The sequence below is a fragment of the Myxozyma melibiosi genome (genome assembly GCF_037950935.1).
Source record: "Myxozyma melibiosi strain Phaff 52-87 chromosome Unknown BZA70scaffold_14, whole genome shotgun sequence".
Taxonomy (NCBI): Eukaryota; Fungi; Ascomycota; class Lipomycetes; order Lipomycetales; family Lipomycetaceae; genus Myxozyma; species Myxozyma melibiosi.
The window spans coordinates 1-15355 of record NW_027042928.1 but is presented as its reverse complement, the minus strand read 5'-3'; the positions used below and the strand labels follow the sequence as shown (position 1 = coordinate 15355).

The window sequence follows — 15355 nt, the reverse complement described above, 5'->3', positions numbered from 1 at the left end:
GAGCCTGTGCGGGGAAGAAAGGCGGGGACGCGCAGGCTTTGCGCTGGCAGCGCCGATGCTGGGGGGCGGTGGTGTAGCACAGCTTCCACCGGCCTGGAGGATTGGGCGAATCCGGTGGAGATGCTGCTCGCCTGAAGCCTGTTTTATCTCTCAGTTATTATTACGAACACTAGCTTTCTGAGGTTATCACCGTCCCTGAGCTGAGCTTAAAGCGGTTCGCTCAGTTTCTTTGTATTGTCTTCTATGTAGTTACGCAGACAAGAGAAGTACAGAAAACACCATGCTTTGCTAATCTCCTGTGCGTCTATGGCCCAGTCTCCCTTCGCCGCAAACCCTTCGCCTTCGCGCTCGCGCCTCCAGGCAGCGCTTTTTGTGGGGGATCGACGTCAGCGTTGGAGGCACCAACTGACCCCAGAAACTTATGTGGGGCGCTCTGCTTTGAGACTAGCCAACGTTCCCCAGAAGCCCCGTGCCCAACCCTACGCCCTCTCTGCGCTCTCGTTCCCCTCCCCCGCCGAGCCCTGCTGCGTCTGCTTCCCCGGGGCCCGGTCTGCTATAACTTATATTTGACCTCCCTGCTCTGCTCTCCTGATCTTTTTTCCTCACACCACTTCCCCTTCCTCACACCACTTCCTCCCATCCTATCTCATAGAACATGTCCATCACAACTTGGAACCCCGTCCGCAACATGCGGGGCATGAAGCTGCAGGTTCTCATCACCCTCGCCTGCTCCTCTGGCTTCCTGCTCTTTGGTTACGATCAGGGTGTCTTCTCCGGCGTCAATGTCTCGCCATACTTTGTCGAGACCTTCAACAACCCTGACTCTGACCTCCTCGGCACCATCTCCGCCATTTATGATATCGGCGCCGCCTTTGGTGCCATCTCCTGCATGATCTTTGGCAACAACCTTGGTCGCAAGCGCATCATCATGCTCGGCTGTCTCATCTGCTCTGTCGGTGCCGCTCTCCAGGGCTCCGCCAAAACCGTCGCCCAGCTCATCGTCGGTCGTATCGTTGGCGGATTCGGCGTCGGCCAGTTGACCTCCACCATCGGTATCTGGCAGGCTGAGACCTCAGAGGCCCACAACAGAGGTGCCCTCATGTCGATCGAGCTCGTGCTCTGCGCCATCGGTCTCCTTCTCGCCCAGTGGATCAACTACGGCTTTGGCACAAACGGCGGTGCTGTTGCCTATCAGTTCCCCATTCTCTTCCAGCTTGTCTTCCTTGCTGGCACCATGTGCCTTGTTCCTATGCTTCCTGAATCCCCGCGCTGGCTCGTGGGCAGAGGCAAGATGGACAAGGCTGCTGACATTCTTGTCTGGCTCAGCTCAAACCCTGATGCTACGAAGGAAGACCCCGAGATTGCCAAGACCCTCCGCGAGATGGAGGAGATTGCTCTTCTCGAGGACATGTCTGGCTGGATTTGGTTCAAGACCTTGTTCAAGGGTGGCCCTACCCAGAACGGTCGCCGTGTTGCCATGTCTTGCGCTATCAACATGTTCCAGCAGCTCTCCGGTGTCAACTCCGTCACATACTACGTCCCCACCCTGCTCATTACCTTCATCGGTGTCTCTCGATCAGACTCGCTTTGGATCGGTGGTCTTACCAGTGTTGTCTCCCTTGCCTTTGCCATTGTGGTAAGTCTCATAATATTCTTCGAAACTACTTCACGATGAAACAGTTTGCTAATCTTTACTATAGCCCATCTTCCTTATCGATCGTTGGGGTCGTCTGCCGTTCTTGGCCACCGGCGCTGGTATCCAGGCTGTCAGTTTCTTCGTTGTCGCCGGTCTCTACGCCAACCTTCCTGAAGAGGGCACCGATGCCGCAAAGTCATATGGTATCGCCATCGTGGCCTTCATCTTTGTCTTCTTTGCCTCCTTCTCCACTTGCTGGCTCGGTCCCTCGTGGATGTACTCGGCCGAGATTCTGCCTGTCCAGGGCCGTACTCACGGCATGGGTCTCGCTGGTATCTTCTACTGGATGTTCAACTTTTTGATCGTCATGATTTCGCCCACCGCTCTCGAGCGCATCTCGTGGAAGTACTACGTGATCCTCGGTGTCTTCAACGCCTGCTTCGTTCCTTCCCTATACTTCTTCACTGAGACCAAGGGTAAGACCCTCGAGGAGCTCGACTTGTACTTTGCCGAGCGGTATCATGGTGGACGTGAGCTTCATGATCTTGAGGCAGCTATGCAGATGCGCGATGTCGATAACGACAAGCCTATGGCTTACCAGCTCGAGAAGATCAACTCTGCTACTGCTGGTCAGGTTGAGAAGGCTGCTGTCGAGCACGGCTCGGAGTCTTCTGCCACTGCTGAGAAGTAGAGCCCTGCTTTCTACTTGTTCTTAAGAGAACTTGGTTTTCTTTTCTGTTGCAAATCATGATTGTCGTCTTTCACCATGTATTTCTCTTTACGAGATAAAAAAAACTGCGAATTTGTACTGGGTATTTTTGGATCTGGCGTCGCGTTTGTTTATTTTTCATCACATTTGTTACATTACGTATATTGTCTAGTCATTTGCTTCCTGTCTTCACCGTATTAGAAACGAGCTGTGAATATTATCATCTATACTATCATCCATATTGTTATCATAGAACACAAGTCCAGAGAAATCAGATCCAGGCGTGTGCCCAGAATTCGCCCACAACACAAATCAGTGCAAACTTTGACGAGCACAGTGCGGTCCCCGCATAACTCCTTTTGCTGGGAACTTTATTTTATTGTTGGTGTCATCCTGGGACGACTTAATTAATTTTTTTTAAACTATGCCCGCTTCGTCTATGCTATTTATGGGGCTTGAAACGTGGTATACGTGGTGCAGAGCGTTTTCCTAAAATGGAGGCAGCTCCAAGCTTCTAGTATCGGGGCTTTCTTCGAATAGGGAACGTTGGGGAGCAGGTCCATGTAGACGGTGGAGAGGATGATGATACCAGTGGTGGGTCCTGGAGTTCTTGAGAGGAGCACTCCAAGTATCCGCATCCACATTGTAAATTAGTAGAGAACAACGGATAGTTAGAAATAAAACACAGATTTACAGATCACAAAGATCAAGATGTAAGACAAAGATTTCATTCACAGAGGTTCTCTATAACAAATTCACGAACTGATGCGCAACATAACAAAAGAATGCTTTCTGAAAGTATATGACTCGAGGTCTCCCAACTTGCACGTACTCTCCTCAACCTTCACAACCTCCTTGTTCTCGAACGTGTTGGTCGCCGCAATATCATCGTGGTGAACGGTGTAGACAGTCACCGTCTCCTTATAATCTCCCTCAAGCACAATCTTCGTCGTCAGATCATCCTCAAGCGAGCGATTGACGACAGCAATCGTGATGATACCGTCCTTCTTCGTCGCCGAAACATCGAGCATCGGGATCGCCGGCTCGACTCCCTTGACCCAGAGCAGCTCACCACCGACGCTCGACTCAGTGAAGCTGCAGCCAGTGTCACCCTTGTACGTCGGACTCTCAACGTGTAAGTTCAAGCTCTCGCCCCGCATGTACTTACAGAACAGCAAAAACGGGTGATAAATCGTCTGCAAAAACAGGTCCGTCTTCGAGGTCATGATCGGAGCAATAACGTTGACAAGCTGTGCGATGTTCGCCATACCGATAAGCGAGGCCTGGCGAATAAAGACATTGCACCAGGAGGCAACAGCAAGTGCATCCGAAAGCGTGTACTGCTCCTCAGCACCCAAGTATCCAGGGGCGCGCTCGCCATCCCAGACATTCCACTCATCAAAGCAGATCTTCACATCCGCATTGTACGCCTTTTGCTGAATCTTTGCAAGGTCAAGAAGCTTGGAGCAGATCTGGATACCTCGCTCGGCGCCGGCGGTACCCGTGACGTTCTTGTAGTGGTCGTCGCTTGAGGTATACAAGTGAATCGAGTACAAGTCGACCTGGCTGATGAGCGCCTGAGTGACGATGTAATCCCACTCCTCGAAACCGGTGCAGCCGCAGGCAACAAGCTTGATGTTGGGATCAAGCAGCTTGAGCGCCTTCGCCCACTGAAAGGCCTTCTTGCCATAGTCTGCAGCAGGCATCTGACCAACCTGCCATGGGCCCCAGACCTCGTTTCCAAGACTCCAGTATTTGACATTATACGGCTTCTCGTGTCCATTCTTTCGACGCAAGTTGGCATAGTAGGTGTTTTTGTCCGAGTTGCAGTACTCCACCCACGCGAGCGCTTCGTCCAACGTGCCAGTGCCCATGTTCAAACAGAGGTACGGCTCGGTGTTCATGTACTCGCACCACTCCATAAACTCGTCGGTTCCAAAATGATTGGGTTCCTCTCCAAGCCAAGCAAGCTCCGGTCTGCGCGGTCTCTGATCTTTGGGTCCCACGCCATCCAGCCAGTGGTAGGAGCTCACAAAGTTTCCACCGGGGTAGCGCACAACCGGCATGTTGAGTTCCTTCAGAGCGTCGGCAACATCGAGTCTGTAGCCTTTTTCGTTGGTCAGACCGGGGACAGTCGAATCAAAGTCGACAATGCCGCCGTAGATACACCGGCCCATGTGCTCGAGAAAGCCAGAGTAGACCTTGTCGTCGACAGCGCCGAGCACGCGCGAGGGATCAAGCTTGATCAAGTTGGCCGAGGATTCGATAAAGGTTTGAGCGGACTCCATGATTGTCGTTCCAGCTGTTCAATTGAGGAATAAATGCAGACGTAATCGATCGACTTGCCGTAGGTTATAGAGCATCCTGCCCCGCGCCGAACGGCTGCAGATATATATTCGGACCCTACCAACAGAAGCCCAGACGATAAGGGTTTGATCGATTTATTTAGCCTTAAAAACGCGGGCACCAGTCCGTTTCCAGCGTCTCCGGAAGACTGCACAGCCGCGATCCCTGCGGCTCTCGCGCTCCAGACTCTTTGTCTTCCACCGCGACTTGCAAAACAAGCGGCTACCCGCGCTGGCACGATATTCAGAGAGCTGCTGTATATCATTTTTTGAATGTTCTTTGCTAGCTGACCGTAAAGACCATAACCGCTAGAGTTGAGCTGCTCCAGCCCAGAAGTAATCTGAAACACGCTGAGCTCGGCTATGGCCAGACAAGTTCAACTTACCCTGCTTTCCCCCCATAAAATCCACATATCCAGTCGCTTAAGCCGCCATTCCCCGCCCCCACCCCACAACTCCGGCTATACGGCTGAATAGCAGTCGCCCAGCACCCACGACATCTACGGTCTCACCGTACAGTTAGCGTTTGGTTTATATGGTCTATTTACTACCGTTAGATGCTTGATTCTGAACGTTCATTTTCGTAAATATAGTGTCCAACACCCAGCGCTTGCCTATGCCTCCCCTAGCTATAGTCATGGGAAGCGCCAGCGCAGGCCATTGATCGAACTCCACCCACAGCAAGCATTCAAATTGTTTCTCCGGCGCTTACCGGATGAACCTCCCCCTGAGCCGCGCTTAACTACCGTGCGTTATCCAGACCACCGTGTTTGGACCAGAACTACAGACTGAATCTTCAATCTTGATCGCCTTTAATACCTCTCATAGTCCTACCAAAACGTCGTTATTCATATTTGTATTATATTGTACAATCCCCAAAACCCAAGCTTCACTATTCAGAGCAATTCCCATCAAATTCTTTTCCCAAACTCCGCTGGACGCAACGCTCCAATATCACAATCATCTCACCCAAAAGCTCCCATTCACATCCACGAAGCGACCATATAATCCATCGCAAGAGGTCCACCGTCAAATGCTTGCGTTCTAGACTATCCAAATCCGATGGTTTCGACGTCCTAAGATGTAAGCGCTCCAGAAATATACGTCCGCTTTCTGCCGCAGCAATTAAATCCTCGTCGCTCGTCAGGACGTTTGCAGACGGTAAGCCGCCCGCTATAATCTCCGACTCTGGCCCACAACGACAGTAAGCATACGCCCAGTAAACAAGCATACAATGTACAAGCATAGATGCCCGATGCACATATATATCCTTTGCCACATGGTACCCACAAGACGAAGTAGCTTCAATGGGAGGATTGATCTGGAAAATCCTCGTGGACTCATCCCCCAGCACCATTATCTTATACAGTGCTTTAATAGAGTGAAATGCAGCAATGCTGCCACTCTGTGAATGTGCCCACTCGTACATGTGCCGCTTCGACGCCTCGAAATCTCGCTCGACAGTCGAGCGACCGAGCACCCTTTTATCGCCACAGAAAACACGCAAGTCATACCGGGCAACATGCATCGACAGCTGGCTCATATGGTATAAGAGCACAAACATCGGTCCCATATCATTCTCAGCATTGGAGCTCGACGCAACACTGACAGTATCCGATATGACTGTTGATAATAGCTTCTGCCGTCTCTGCGGCTCGTAATCAGCCAACCAAAAATCATACGCTCGTGCAAGTGTTGACTTCCACGTATCCCGAAACGATCCCCAGCCTATCGAAGACACTTGCAGAGCCTGATGCGACATCTGAATAGCAAGGGACATGACCCCGCACATTAGCACATGCCGGCCCAAATTATCCACTTCGACCGTCTGCTGATTTAGAATGCGTTTCAGTGCAACAAGAAAGGGTAAAGGAGGTTTGCTCATAAGAGGCTTCCTTTGGTTATCTGTTGCTTCCCAGATCGTATCGTCGCATGGCAGCGACAACCGCATCTCGTGCGCATACATTAGAATGCTATGACCGAAAATCACCGAGTGAGTGACGTCCAAAATAAAAGCAACAAAGATCGCACGCTTGATAGATTCAGCCTCTACCCAGCGTTTCCATGTGCTATCGTCACCATCACCTGGTATCGTGGTTGCTGAACTATCATGCAATGTTGAACCACGTCTGATCAGCTGTAATGTTGCGCCGTGGTGAATATGTGCCCGCTCGTGCAGTTTGCGAGTAGACAGCATCTTCTCATAAATCTCAAGTAAGAGCAGGCTCTGAAGTATCCACGCCTTTGTAACCGGGTGGAAATCAGGAGAGCCAAAAATGACCCATCGCAAGGGCTCAGCTATACGGTCGGTAATTTTTCTTGCGCCAGCATCGTATGAGCCGCCGATTAATATCATACAGAGGATCAATGGTGCCGGAGTCCTATCAACTTCGAAAGATCTGCGGTGGAGAATCGGAAACTGAAAATGAAACTTTTCCCAGTACAGTTCCATGCATATTCGAATCGTATCGAGCGAGAAATCGGGCTCGCTTTCCAGACCCGGAACAAGACTGATCAGTTCGTCCCTTTTAGAGTCTGACATGATCTTTGATTGGGAGAACTGGGGAGGGCTAGATAGCTGAGAGATATCAATCATCGGGGACACAAGGAATGAGCTGAAATCGTTGGGTGCATAGAAATCTCGGTTCCCGGCAAGCATTGCGTCGGAAAAGAGCCAATCAATCAGATCAGTGGATGAAGACTCGTCCATACTGGTTCCCATCAGATTCACGGATCCTTGATTGTCAGGGAATGAGCTCTCCATGAACTTATCCAGAGCGAGAGGTGTTTGCGATTCTGAACGTGTACCAAATTCTGCAGGGAACGGCTGAAAATCCGGCTCAACCGTTTGAGAGGTAAGACTCAGGGCACCTGCACTTGGGTTGGAAGAGAACTTTTCTGTTTCAAACTCCGAGACTGGCAATTGCAACGCAGGTTCTTTGCCCATTCTCATTTGCATGATTGCCGCATCATCCATCGGAGCAGTTGACGAGTCAGAGACTGGAGAATCGTTGTTCTGTCTCGCTTCGTAACCTGACGACACCTTTCCTTCGCCATTGAGCGAGATTTCCAAAGAAGGAAGATTGTTTTGATTGACTTCTTTTCCATTCTTCCGACTGTGTCGGTCGAGATGACGTGTCCGTAGGTCCTTGCGCACAAAGACCTTGGTGCAGCCTGGCCAAGTACAAGCAAAAATCTGCTTCGGCGCATCTGTGGAGTCAAACAACAGGTGTTAGCACGAAATTATCAAATCAGTTTCACAATTATACTGCACTCACGGTTCAATTGGTGCCTTCCCAAGTGCTCTAATCGGGTGAAACTCTTGTCGCATCCAGGCTCAGAGCATGCGAATGCCTTGGCCAGCCCCTTTCGTGACTTGCTCTTTTTCTTTCTCTTCTGAGGACCATTAAAACCGGTACCATTGCTCATATTATTGCTATTCGGTGATGAGAGAATATTTTGATGATCCCCGGGCGACTCGATCAAGTGGTGAACTGACCTAGTACTGATGGTCGCATCGTGCTGCATCGACATCTTCAACTCCACTTTCGTATCTGTCGACCGGATTGCACTCTCATTTGCCAATATGACTGGTTTTGCCAGATATGAATGGGCGGAAATATTTCCCTCCATGACGTATGAATAGATGCTATAGACCAAGATACCGTTCTGAAACGCAACACTGTTCCGTCAAACTCATATTACCGAGTTCCAAATTCGATGAGCTCCTCCAGCTGATTGAATCGTGCCCAAAATGATTGTTGGAGATAGTAGAAGGCAAACGATCAGTGGAGTTGTGTAGAAGTGATCACTGAGTAGACGTGCAAGCGCTGAGAGCAGGCAACTGAACGAGTCTTGGACCAGGAGAGAACAGACAATGGGTGGGTAAACACGAGCTCAATTTTATGGTGAGGCTCCCGCGGGAGCTCACAAACCCCGCCTTTTTAGTCATTTATTATTTACAAGATCACGAGAGACAGTCCGCGCATCAAGTGTTTAACACCACTCAGTCACAAGATCGTCACTTACGAATAGAAGACTCCCTCTCAGAAGATGACTGGTATTACTTTAATCTAGTGGGGATATCTTGACTGTTCGTAAGCGAAACAAACCCTCAGAGCGATGGGCCCATGACTGTTACCATCGCGATACTTCAGGGGAGTTAATGCATGATATATATAATAGTAATAATACTCGACATAGGAGCACTCTCTATACATTACGTGTTCAAACCAGCCGTAACTAAATGAGGGGAGGTAATTCAAGTAGTAGTCCTTTCCGTTAGTCAGCGCTTTTCCGACAGCTGGATAATCTTCCTAACGAATCATGTCGCTCAAACCCTAGGCGGTCAATCGTGCCTGCATCAATTCATTCAGGGTTTTGTGTTCCCTCCGCCTGTTCAAGTGATTTAACTGACTTCACGCGTTCCTTCGAAGCTCAGTTCAGATACAAGGCCGCTCTTGTTCGAACAAGGCACGAATAGCAAACATTCAATGGCCTCTCTCGGTCCCTCTCTCTTTTCTCATCTCTCCTCGCCTCTATTTACTTTTTCATCTCAGCGCCAACCTTTCCCGTGCCCCCACCGCAATAGTTGTCGACAAGAAAGCTCGTTCTTCTTGTGCATCGCAACATGCTGTTATGAGCATCAAGCACGATAGCCGACCGAATCCGACGCACACTCACTCGCAATACTCCTAGCAAGCAACCACCCGATAGCCGAGAGTGGCAACCGGCGTCACCCGCATCGCAACCGTGACGAACACTACGACATTGAAATACGGGAATCACAACGGAAAGGGCGCACCAACGAATTGTATAATGTCAGGGTCATTCCTTTCTCCCGCCTTCCCGTCGCTTATGAATATGATGCACTCAAACACCACGCCGCATACGACTGTTTCGCCTCTCTTATCGGCAAAAGCGGACCATAAGGACCATCTAGGCGACGAATTATTAGCCGCCAGGATCAAGTCCAGGTTTATGTTTTCAATTGCCCATGATCGTGCTTTGCTCAAGAAGATTCTTTACCGCTGGTTATCAAACTAGTCAGCGTATGGGGACTTCGTCAAGACAGTGAAGGAGAGCCATTACCTCATCAACCGCTGCGAGAAATCAGCGCCATGGCGCTTAGCGCTTCAGTATCGCCATCTTCCGCTAAATCGATATAGGATTTCTTGAGAGATTAGATATACTAGCCAGCGTATGTTTCATGCTCCACTGATCCCCTGTTCCTTCTCTCAAGCTTTTACTGACGTTACCTTGTTCGCATAGCTGTCCTCCCCGCAGTATTTTATCCTGGAACGAACCATAAGGGTCGTATAGTTCGACGACTGCTCAGGCTGATACCCCAACATCTAAGGGCAGAATCGATCTATGTCTACTGTATACCTGTCCTGCTGTTTTAGCTGTTGATGATTTCCCAAAACACTTCTCTTCATTCGGGAAATCACAAATACTCTGCTGAAACCGAACTACTGCTCTCGCTCGATCTTCTCTGCTGATCGTCATTTTTTTCCTTCTAATTTTCTTTTTTCTTTTTTTCTTCTTGGTCATGACTGTAACTGCCTACTGCTATGATTGTTACTGCCTATTTTCGTATTACTCCTGTCGCTCGTTCCTTTAAATTATATATCGAACCCGACTTTAGTAGTAGGGTTTCACTTAATCCTCACTCAATAGCGACGGCTTGCTACTTCCTCTATAGTCCTATCAAATATCAAGTATTACTACTATAATAATTCGTAGTCATGATAATATCTAGGTGACTGAAGCTCGATAGACGTAGTGGAATCTTGAAGTCTCTTGACAGTCTTAAGAATAAGGCTGGTCTTATATTACCCGCTTCTTTAGAACCCCTCCCACAACGCTCCCCTAGCACCAGAGTATTTTAGTGAAGTTGATCGATTTGTTTAACAATATAAGTAAGTAAGGCATGGGTTCACTCGCCCCTCTAGTTCACTCCTACGACGGTACGAGGAGATATATTATTATATGTATGAGGAGGTTGAGGAGGAGGAGGAGGAGGAGTGAGGTAGGTAGTAGTAGAGTAGTAGTAGTAGTGGTAGGTAGTAGGTTAGAGCACACAAGCGTTGGACAGTTTAGAGGAGTATAGGTAGAGGGTAGGTAGAGAGTAGAGTAGGTAGTAGTAGTAGTAGTAGTAGTAGTAGTAGTAGTAGTAGTAGAGTAGAGAGTAGAGTAGTAGTAGTAGAGGTAATAGGTAGTAGTAGTAGTAGTAGTAGTAGTAGTAGTAGTAGTGGTAGTAGTAGTAGTGGTAGTAGGGTTTAGGAGAAGACTGAGGTGAGTGAGAGAGTGAGTAGCCAGCACAGGTGTAGTAGTAGTAGTAGGGTGTGGGGAGTAGAGGAGTAGGGCAGACGCGCCTGTGCGGGTTTCAAGGGAAAACACTAGCAATCAAAATCAAAAGCGGTTCAGAGATCGAAGAACATACAACTGAGCCGCACACTCGCTTCTGAGAGTCCTCGGGGACGCTAGATGGCGATGAAATAGAACTACTGCATTCTTCTGCCTCCCTGGACTTCTGGAGATGATAAAAGTAGATTAAAAGACTGCTGTAGAGAAGAGCTACACAGCAAGCCTAAACAAAAGCTATAAGTGTAAGTGTGGGCTCAGAGATCATTGAATAAATAACAGCATTCGCTCATTGCGAATCGGCCTGGGAGACACATTATAAGCCGCCGTCCTCCTACCGCCTCTCTTCCTCTCCTCTCCTCACCGCCGTACAGTGCCCCCCCTTCATCGTTTGCTCCAAACCGTGAAGTCTAGCTCTACTGCAATCCAACTTACAAACAACCTTCCAAGCTCCCCTTTGCCTCTCATCGCTGCCCCCCTCGTATTACCTATCCAGATTATTGAAAGAGCGGATCTCGAATCCGAGTATATTCTGAATAGCTGGACACCATGAGATTCAGATTCAAGCTTACCCCCACCAACCTCAACCTTTCCTTCTCCCCCGATCCCCAGGACGTCGCTGGCTCTGTGCATTTCAACGTTCTGCAAACTCCTCAACGCCTGGAGTTTCAGTTCATGCACGACAGCAACGTCTCCTTTTCCTCCTCTACAGTCCCCAACGCTGAAGTCGACTCGGACTACTACGACACCACCTACGACGACCACAACTTTCCTCCGTCATCTTATGAGGTACTTACCGACGACAGTATCTCCGAGGAAACCACTGGACAGCCTGACACGTCCGAGTCCACTACCAGCAACGAATACCGTGCTAGCTACGGCAGCACCTACGTCGGCCATTCCGACAATCTTGAGACGATCGACTCTACTCAGCCGATTACTCAAGCCGAAGCCGAGCCTCAGAATGCGACTGGCTCTGACGATCTCGGCTCCCCATCGGAGCAGTCTGCCAACGAGAACGACGACCCTGCAGAGCTTGAGCCCGCGACGCTCGCTACTGCCACGCCGCCCTCCGCCGATTTTCCCGTCAGACAGCCGTCCCCTGAGAACGGCAGCCGTACTCTTACAGCTCGTGAGATCATCCTGGCAATGATCGGTCACTATTCAGTGACTCGCGATGCGAGCTTCGGAAACGGCACGCAAGCTCTCACGCCCGGGCAAGCCGCCGGTCGTGTCGTCCTGGATCTGATTCAGCCTTCCAGACTCACCCCCGGACAGACCGCCGGTCGTCTCATCCTCGACCTGATCAAGCCCAAATCGAGTATCAATCATGGAACTCTAGACGTCGTCAAGAATCGTGTTAGCAGCGTATCCTCGGATCCAGCCATCGTGTCTTTTGCTCGCGCCCCCAAAACAGAGTCTGTGCAGCCAGCGGGCAGCTCCTCTGCTTTGACGCAAGAGAACGATTCATCTTCTGAGATACTCATCCAGAAACACAGATCGGTCAGTGCTCCTAATCGTCCGTCCGTTCCCGTTCGCCGCTTCAACCGCTTCTCGAGCTTTGCGGGCATCTGCACCGAGCCTCTCGACTACTTTGTGTGCAAGAAGCCGCACTGCGCTCAGACTCACCGCGCCGCCGCAGCAGAGTCGCAGCCGCCTGAGATTCAAGTCCTTTACCCGCTCAAGTCTTCTGAGCGCAAGAAGAAGAGCTATGGCGAGATCAAGCAAAGCGTTGCCACGACTACGACGGAGGAAGACTCTACGGCTCAGCCAGAGTTTGATCTGCGCTCTCATCTCCCGATCGATCACGTCCACTCGCTCGTCCAGAAGTTCGAAGCACAGCAAGCTACGATCCCCGATCCTAAGTTTCTCCACTCCAAGTTCTACCGTTCTCGTGCCTCTAGTAGATCGGTTTGGTCTGGCACTCGGGGGAACGTGGTGGAAGGCCATTCTCAAACGGCTAGCGAGCCTATTGAGTCCGAGAAGGCCGATGAGCCGGTAAGCTTTCTTCAGTCTCTTTTTTTCCACATCAGAAGCGATACTGATTATTTTACAGGAACCCGTCGTAGATGGACCATCCGAAACCATCCAGGAAGGTAACATTTCTGGCTCTGCGACGGTCTCGACTGGTATGCGGCTGGTATTGCGACATGAGGTCTGCATGATCCACTTGCTGTATCCTCGCCCCCTCAAGTCGCCTCCACCGCAGATCCAGCCTCGTGTTGTGGTACCAGACCACATGGACAACACTGCGCCTGTATTCCGTAGAATGGTGCTTCCTGGTCGGGTCCCCCTTGTTCTCCAGTCTCCGATCAGGTCATTCATCAGCCGCGAGCTTGCCCTATTGTTTAGAGGTACCCCTGGTCTGCTGGCGCCGCCAGAGTTGTCTGCCCTCGTGCTTTATCGCTCTTCGTCAACACAGACTCCGCCCGCGCTTCTTCCGGCACACGAACCGGTATCTGACCGTCAGCTTGTGCTCTACAGACAGGGCACCTTTGAAGCCGGTCTCCCGTCTTCTCCAGAGCCGGTCAGAGACCGCGGTTTTGTGCTCTACCGAGCACTGACGATGAAGCAAGGCTTGCTCGCCCTGCCTGCACCAGTTCATCTCTCCTTGCGATCCCGGTTCGCTAAAAGAGCATCCGCTCTTATTATGCACGCGCGATATGCGTGCTGCGAGATCCTCGCTTTTGTATTTGTTTACTCCGTTGCCGCCCTGGCTTTTTCGGCGCACTTGGCGCCCACCGTTCTGCGATACACGGGGCAGACGGTCTCATCTGCTTGGGGGGTTATTCTTGCGATATTTATCTCATTCCGAGGAGAGTTTCGCTATCAGCTTGAGTTAAGTAAGCAGAAAAAACAGGCCGCGCTTGACTGTAGATCCCTTGTGATCTACCGGCCTCCCCCCGCTTCCTTTTCCTCTATCGTTATCCCGTATGTTACTGCGCTGGGCAGTCTTTGTGTACGTGGAGGAAGAGTTTCCAAAGCCGTCGCTATTTCTATGGTTTCCAGTCTTTCCGGTTTTGTGGATCTCAGCTTCAAAGCTGTTCTTGTGGTGATCATTATTCTACTGGCAGGACTCGCACGCGGTCTCCAGAGATCCTTCCAGCTCGTCCGCGTTTCGACTACCGCGGTACGCACCTTCGTCACCACTAACGGGTCTTCCCTTTATTCTCTTTGGCGGTTTATTTGGTTGGTTTATTATTTGACTGTAAAGTACCGGTTCAACATGGGAGATAGGCAGCTCTCTGAACGTTTGGCGCTTTTGCAGGCTAATTGGCGTGTGTTTGGGCAGTTTTTTGTTATTATGGTTTCTTTTTTCCTTTTTTCTTCTATTCCCTATTTTTATGATGATTCTCAGCAGAGAGAGCAGAGTCTGCAGACCGTGCAGAGCGAGCACAAACAGATTTTTTCAGACGAGACGGTAAGTCCTCCAGCCTACTTTTCAAAAACGAATTTCAGCTAACAAGATGACATTAGTCTGAAACGCACGACAGAGAGCTAGAGCAAGAGAAGTCTATCGCCGCGGCCGCACCCCCCACGACCGGTGGTGCGAGCCATATCGATGCGCGACCTTCACTTACGCTGACTACAGAGCTTGCTATCGTGAGAATAAACCCCTGCTGCTGTTTTCCGTTGAATGATACTGATATCTGTGATAGTCGAGTATGAAGGACAGTAGCCCGGCTACTGAGTCTTCTTCTTTGGAGCTATCGCCCTTCTCTAGCCCGTCTCTCCCAGCCTCGTCGCCAGCCTCTTCGGTGCCTTCGCCTGACACAGTCCTGGAGAAGCCCGAGCCCTTCTCTCAATACGGCACGGAGGAGGTTGCCCACGACGATGAAGTGGATTATGAGATGGACTACTCCCCTGCGATCCCCGATGAGATCGAATATAGGGGGGAGGGCGATAGCTCGATTCATACGAACTGTCCCTCCGACTGGTACTTTCCCGATTACGAGCAAGTCCTTGACGGAGCCGATGGTTCGCACTATCAGATTTCTGATATGGAGCCGTGCTTGTCTATCTTTTTGATTGACGAGTCTACCATTCCGTGGTAAAGCGGCTTCAGTGGTGGGGTGAGGGTATTACTACTGATTCCACGCACATTTCATTCCAGGAGCATCCGACTTTGGACCTTCGCATTCGCATACAACATTGCATATACCACTGCATTTGCATACAACATCGCATACAGCATGGCATACAACATCAACTTTGGACACATCACCGCATACAACATCGCATACACTTTGGCTACAACATCGCAAATAACACTGCACATCACTTGGACACAACATCACA

The 15355-nt window shown here is 50.3% G+C and overlaps 4 protein-coding genes across 4 annotated transcripts; 2 read left to right on the top strand and 2 right to left on the bottom strand.

The window, feature by feature from the left end:
- Positions 1-688: 688 nt before the first annotated feature.
- On the top strand, positions 689-2327 carry BZA70DRAFT_269492 (general substrate transporter; the record flags this gene model as incomplete). The annotated part of the gene is made up of 2 exons (XM_064911218.1): positions 689-1636; positions 1701-2327. The coding sequence occupies 2 exons, from the start codon at positions 689-691 to the stop codon at positions 2325-2327; spliced, it is 1575 nt and encodes a 524-aa protein (XP_064765910.1).
- Positions 2328-3062: 735 nt separating this feature from the next.
- On the bottom strand, positions 3063-4633 carry BZA70DRAFT_307621 (glycoside hydrolase superfamily; the record flags this gene model as incomplete). The annotated part of the gene is made up of 1 exon (XM_064914834.1): positions 3063-4633. One exon carries the CDS (start codon positions 4631-4633, stop codon positions 3101-3103), a length of 1533 nt encoding a protein of 510 aa, XP_064765909.1. The 3' UTR covers positions 3063-3100.
- A 949-nt stretch (positions 4634-5582) lies between these two features.
- On the bottom strand, positions 5583-8119 carry BZA70DRAFT_241988 (fungal-specific transcription factor domain-containing protein; the record flags this gene model as incomplete). The annotated part of the gene is made up of 2 exons (XM_064910552.1): positions 5583-7900; positions 7969-8119. 2 exons carry the CDS (start codon positions 8117-8119, stop codon positions 5583-5585), a joined length of 2469 nt encoding a protein of 822 aa, XP_064765908.1.
- Positions 8120-11605: 3486 nt separating this feature from the next.
- BZA70DRAFT_269489 (uncharacterized protein) lies at positions 11606-15111 on the top strand (the record flags this gene model as incomplete). Its single annotated transcript, XM_064911217.1, has 5 exons — positions 11606-13054; positions 13113-14186; positions 14415-14477; positions 14534-14659; positions 14716-15111. 5 exons carry the CDS (start codon positions 11606-11608, stop codon positions 15109-15111), a joined length of 3108 nt encoding a protein of 1035 aa, XP_064765907.1.
- Between the last annotated feature and the right edge of the window lie 244 nt (positions 15112-15355).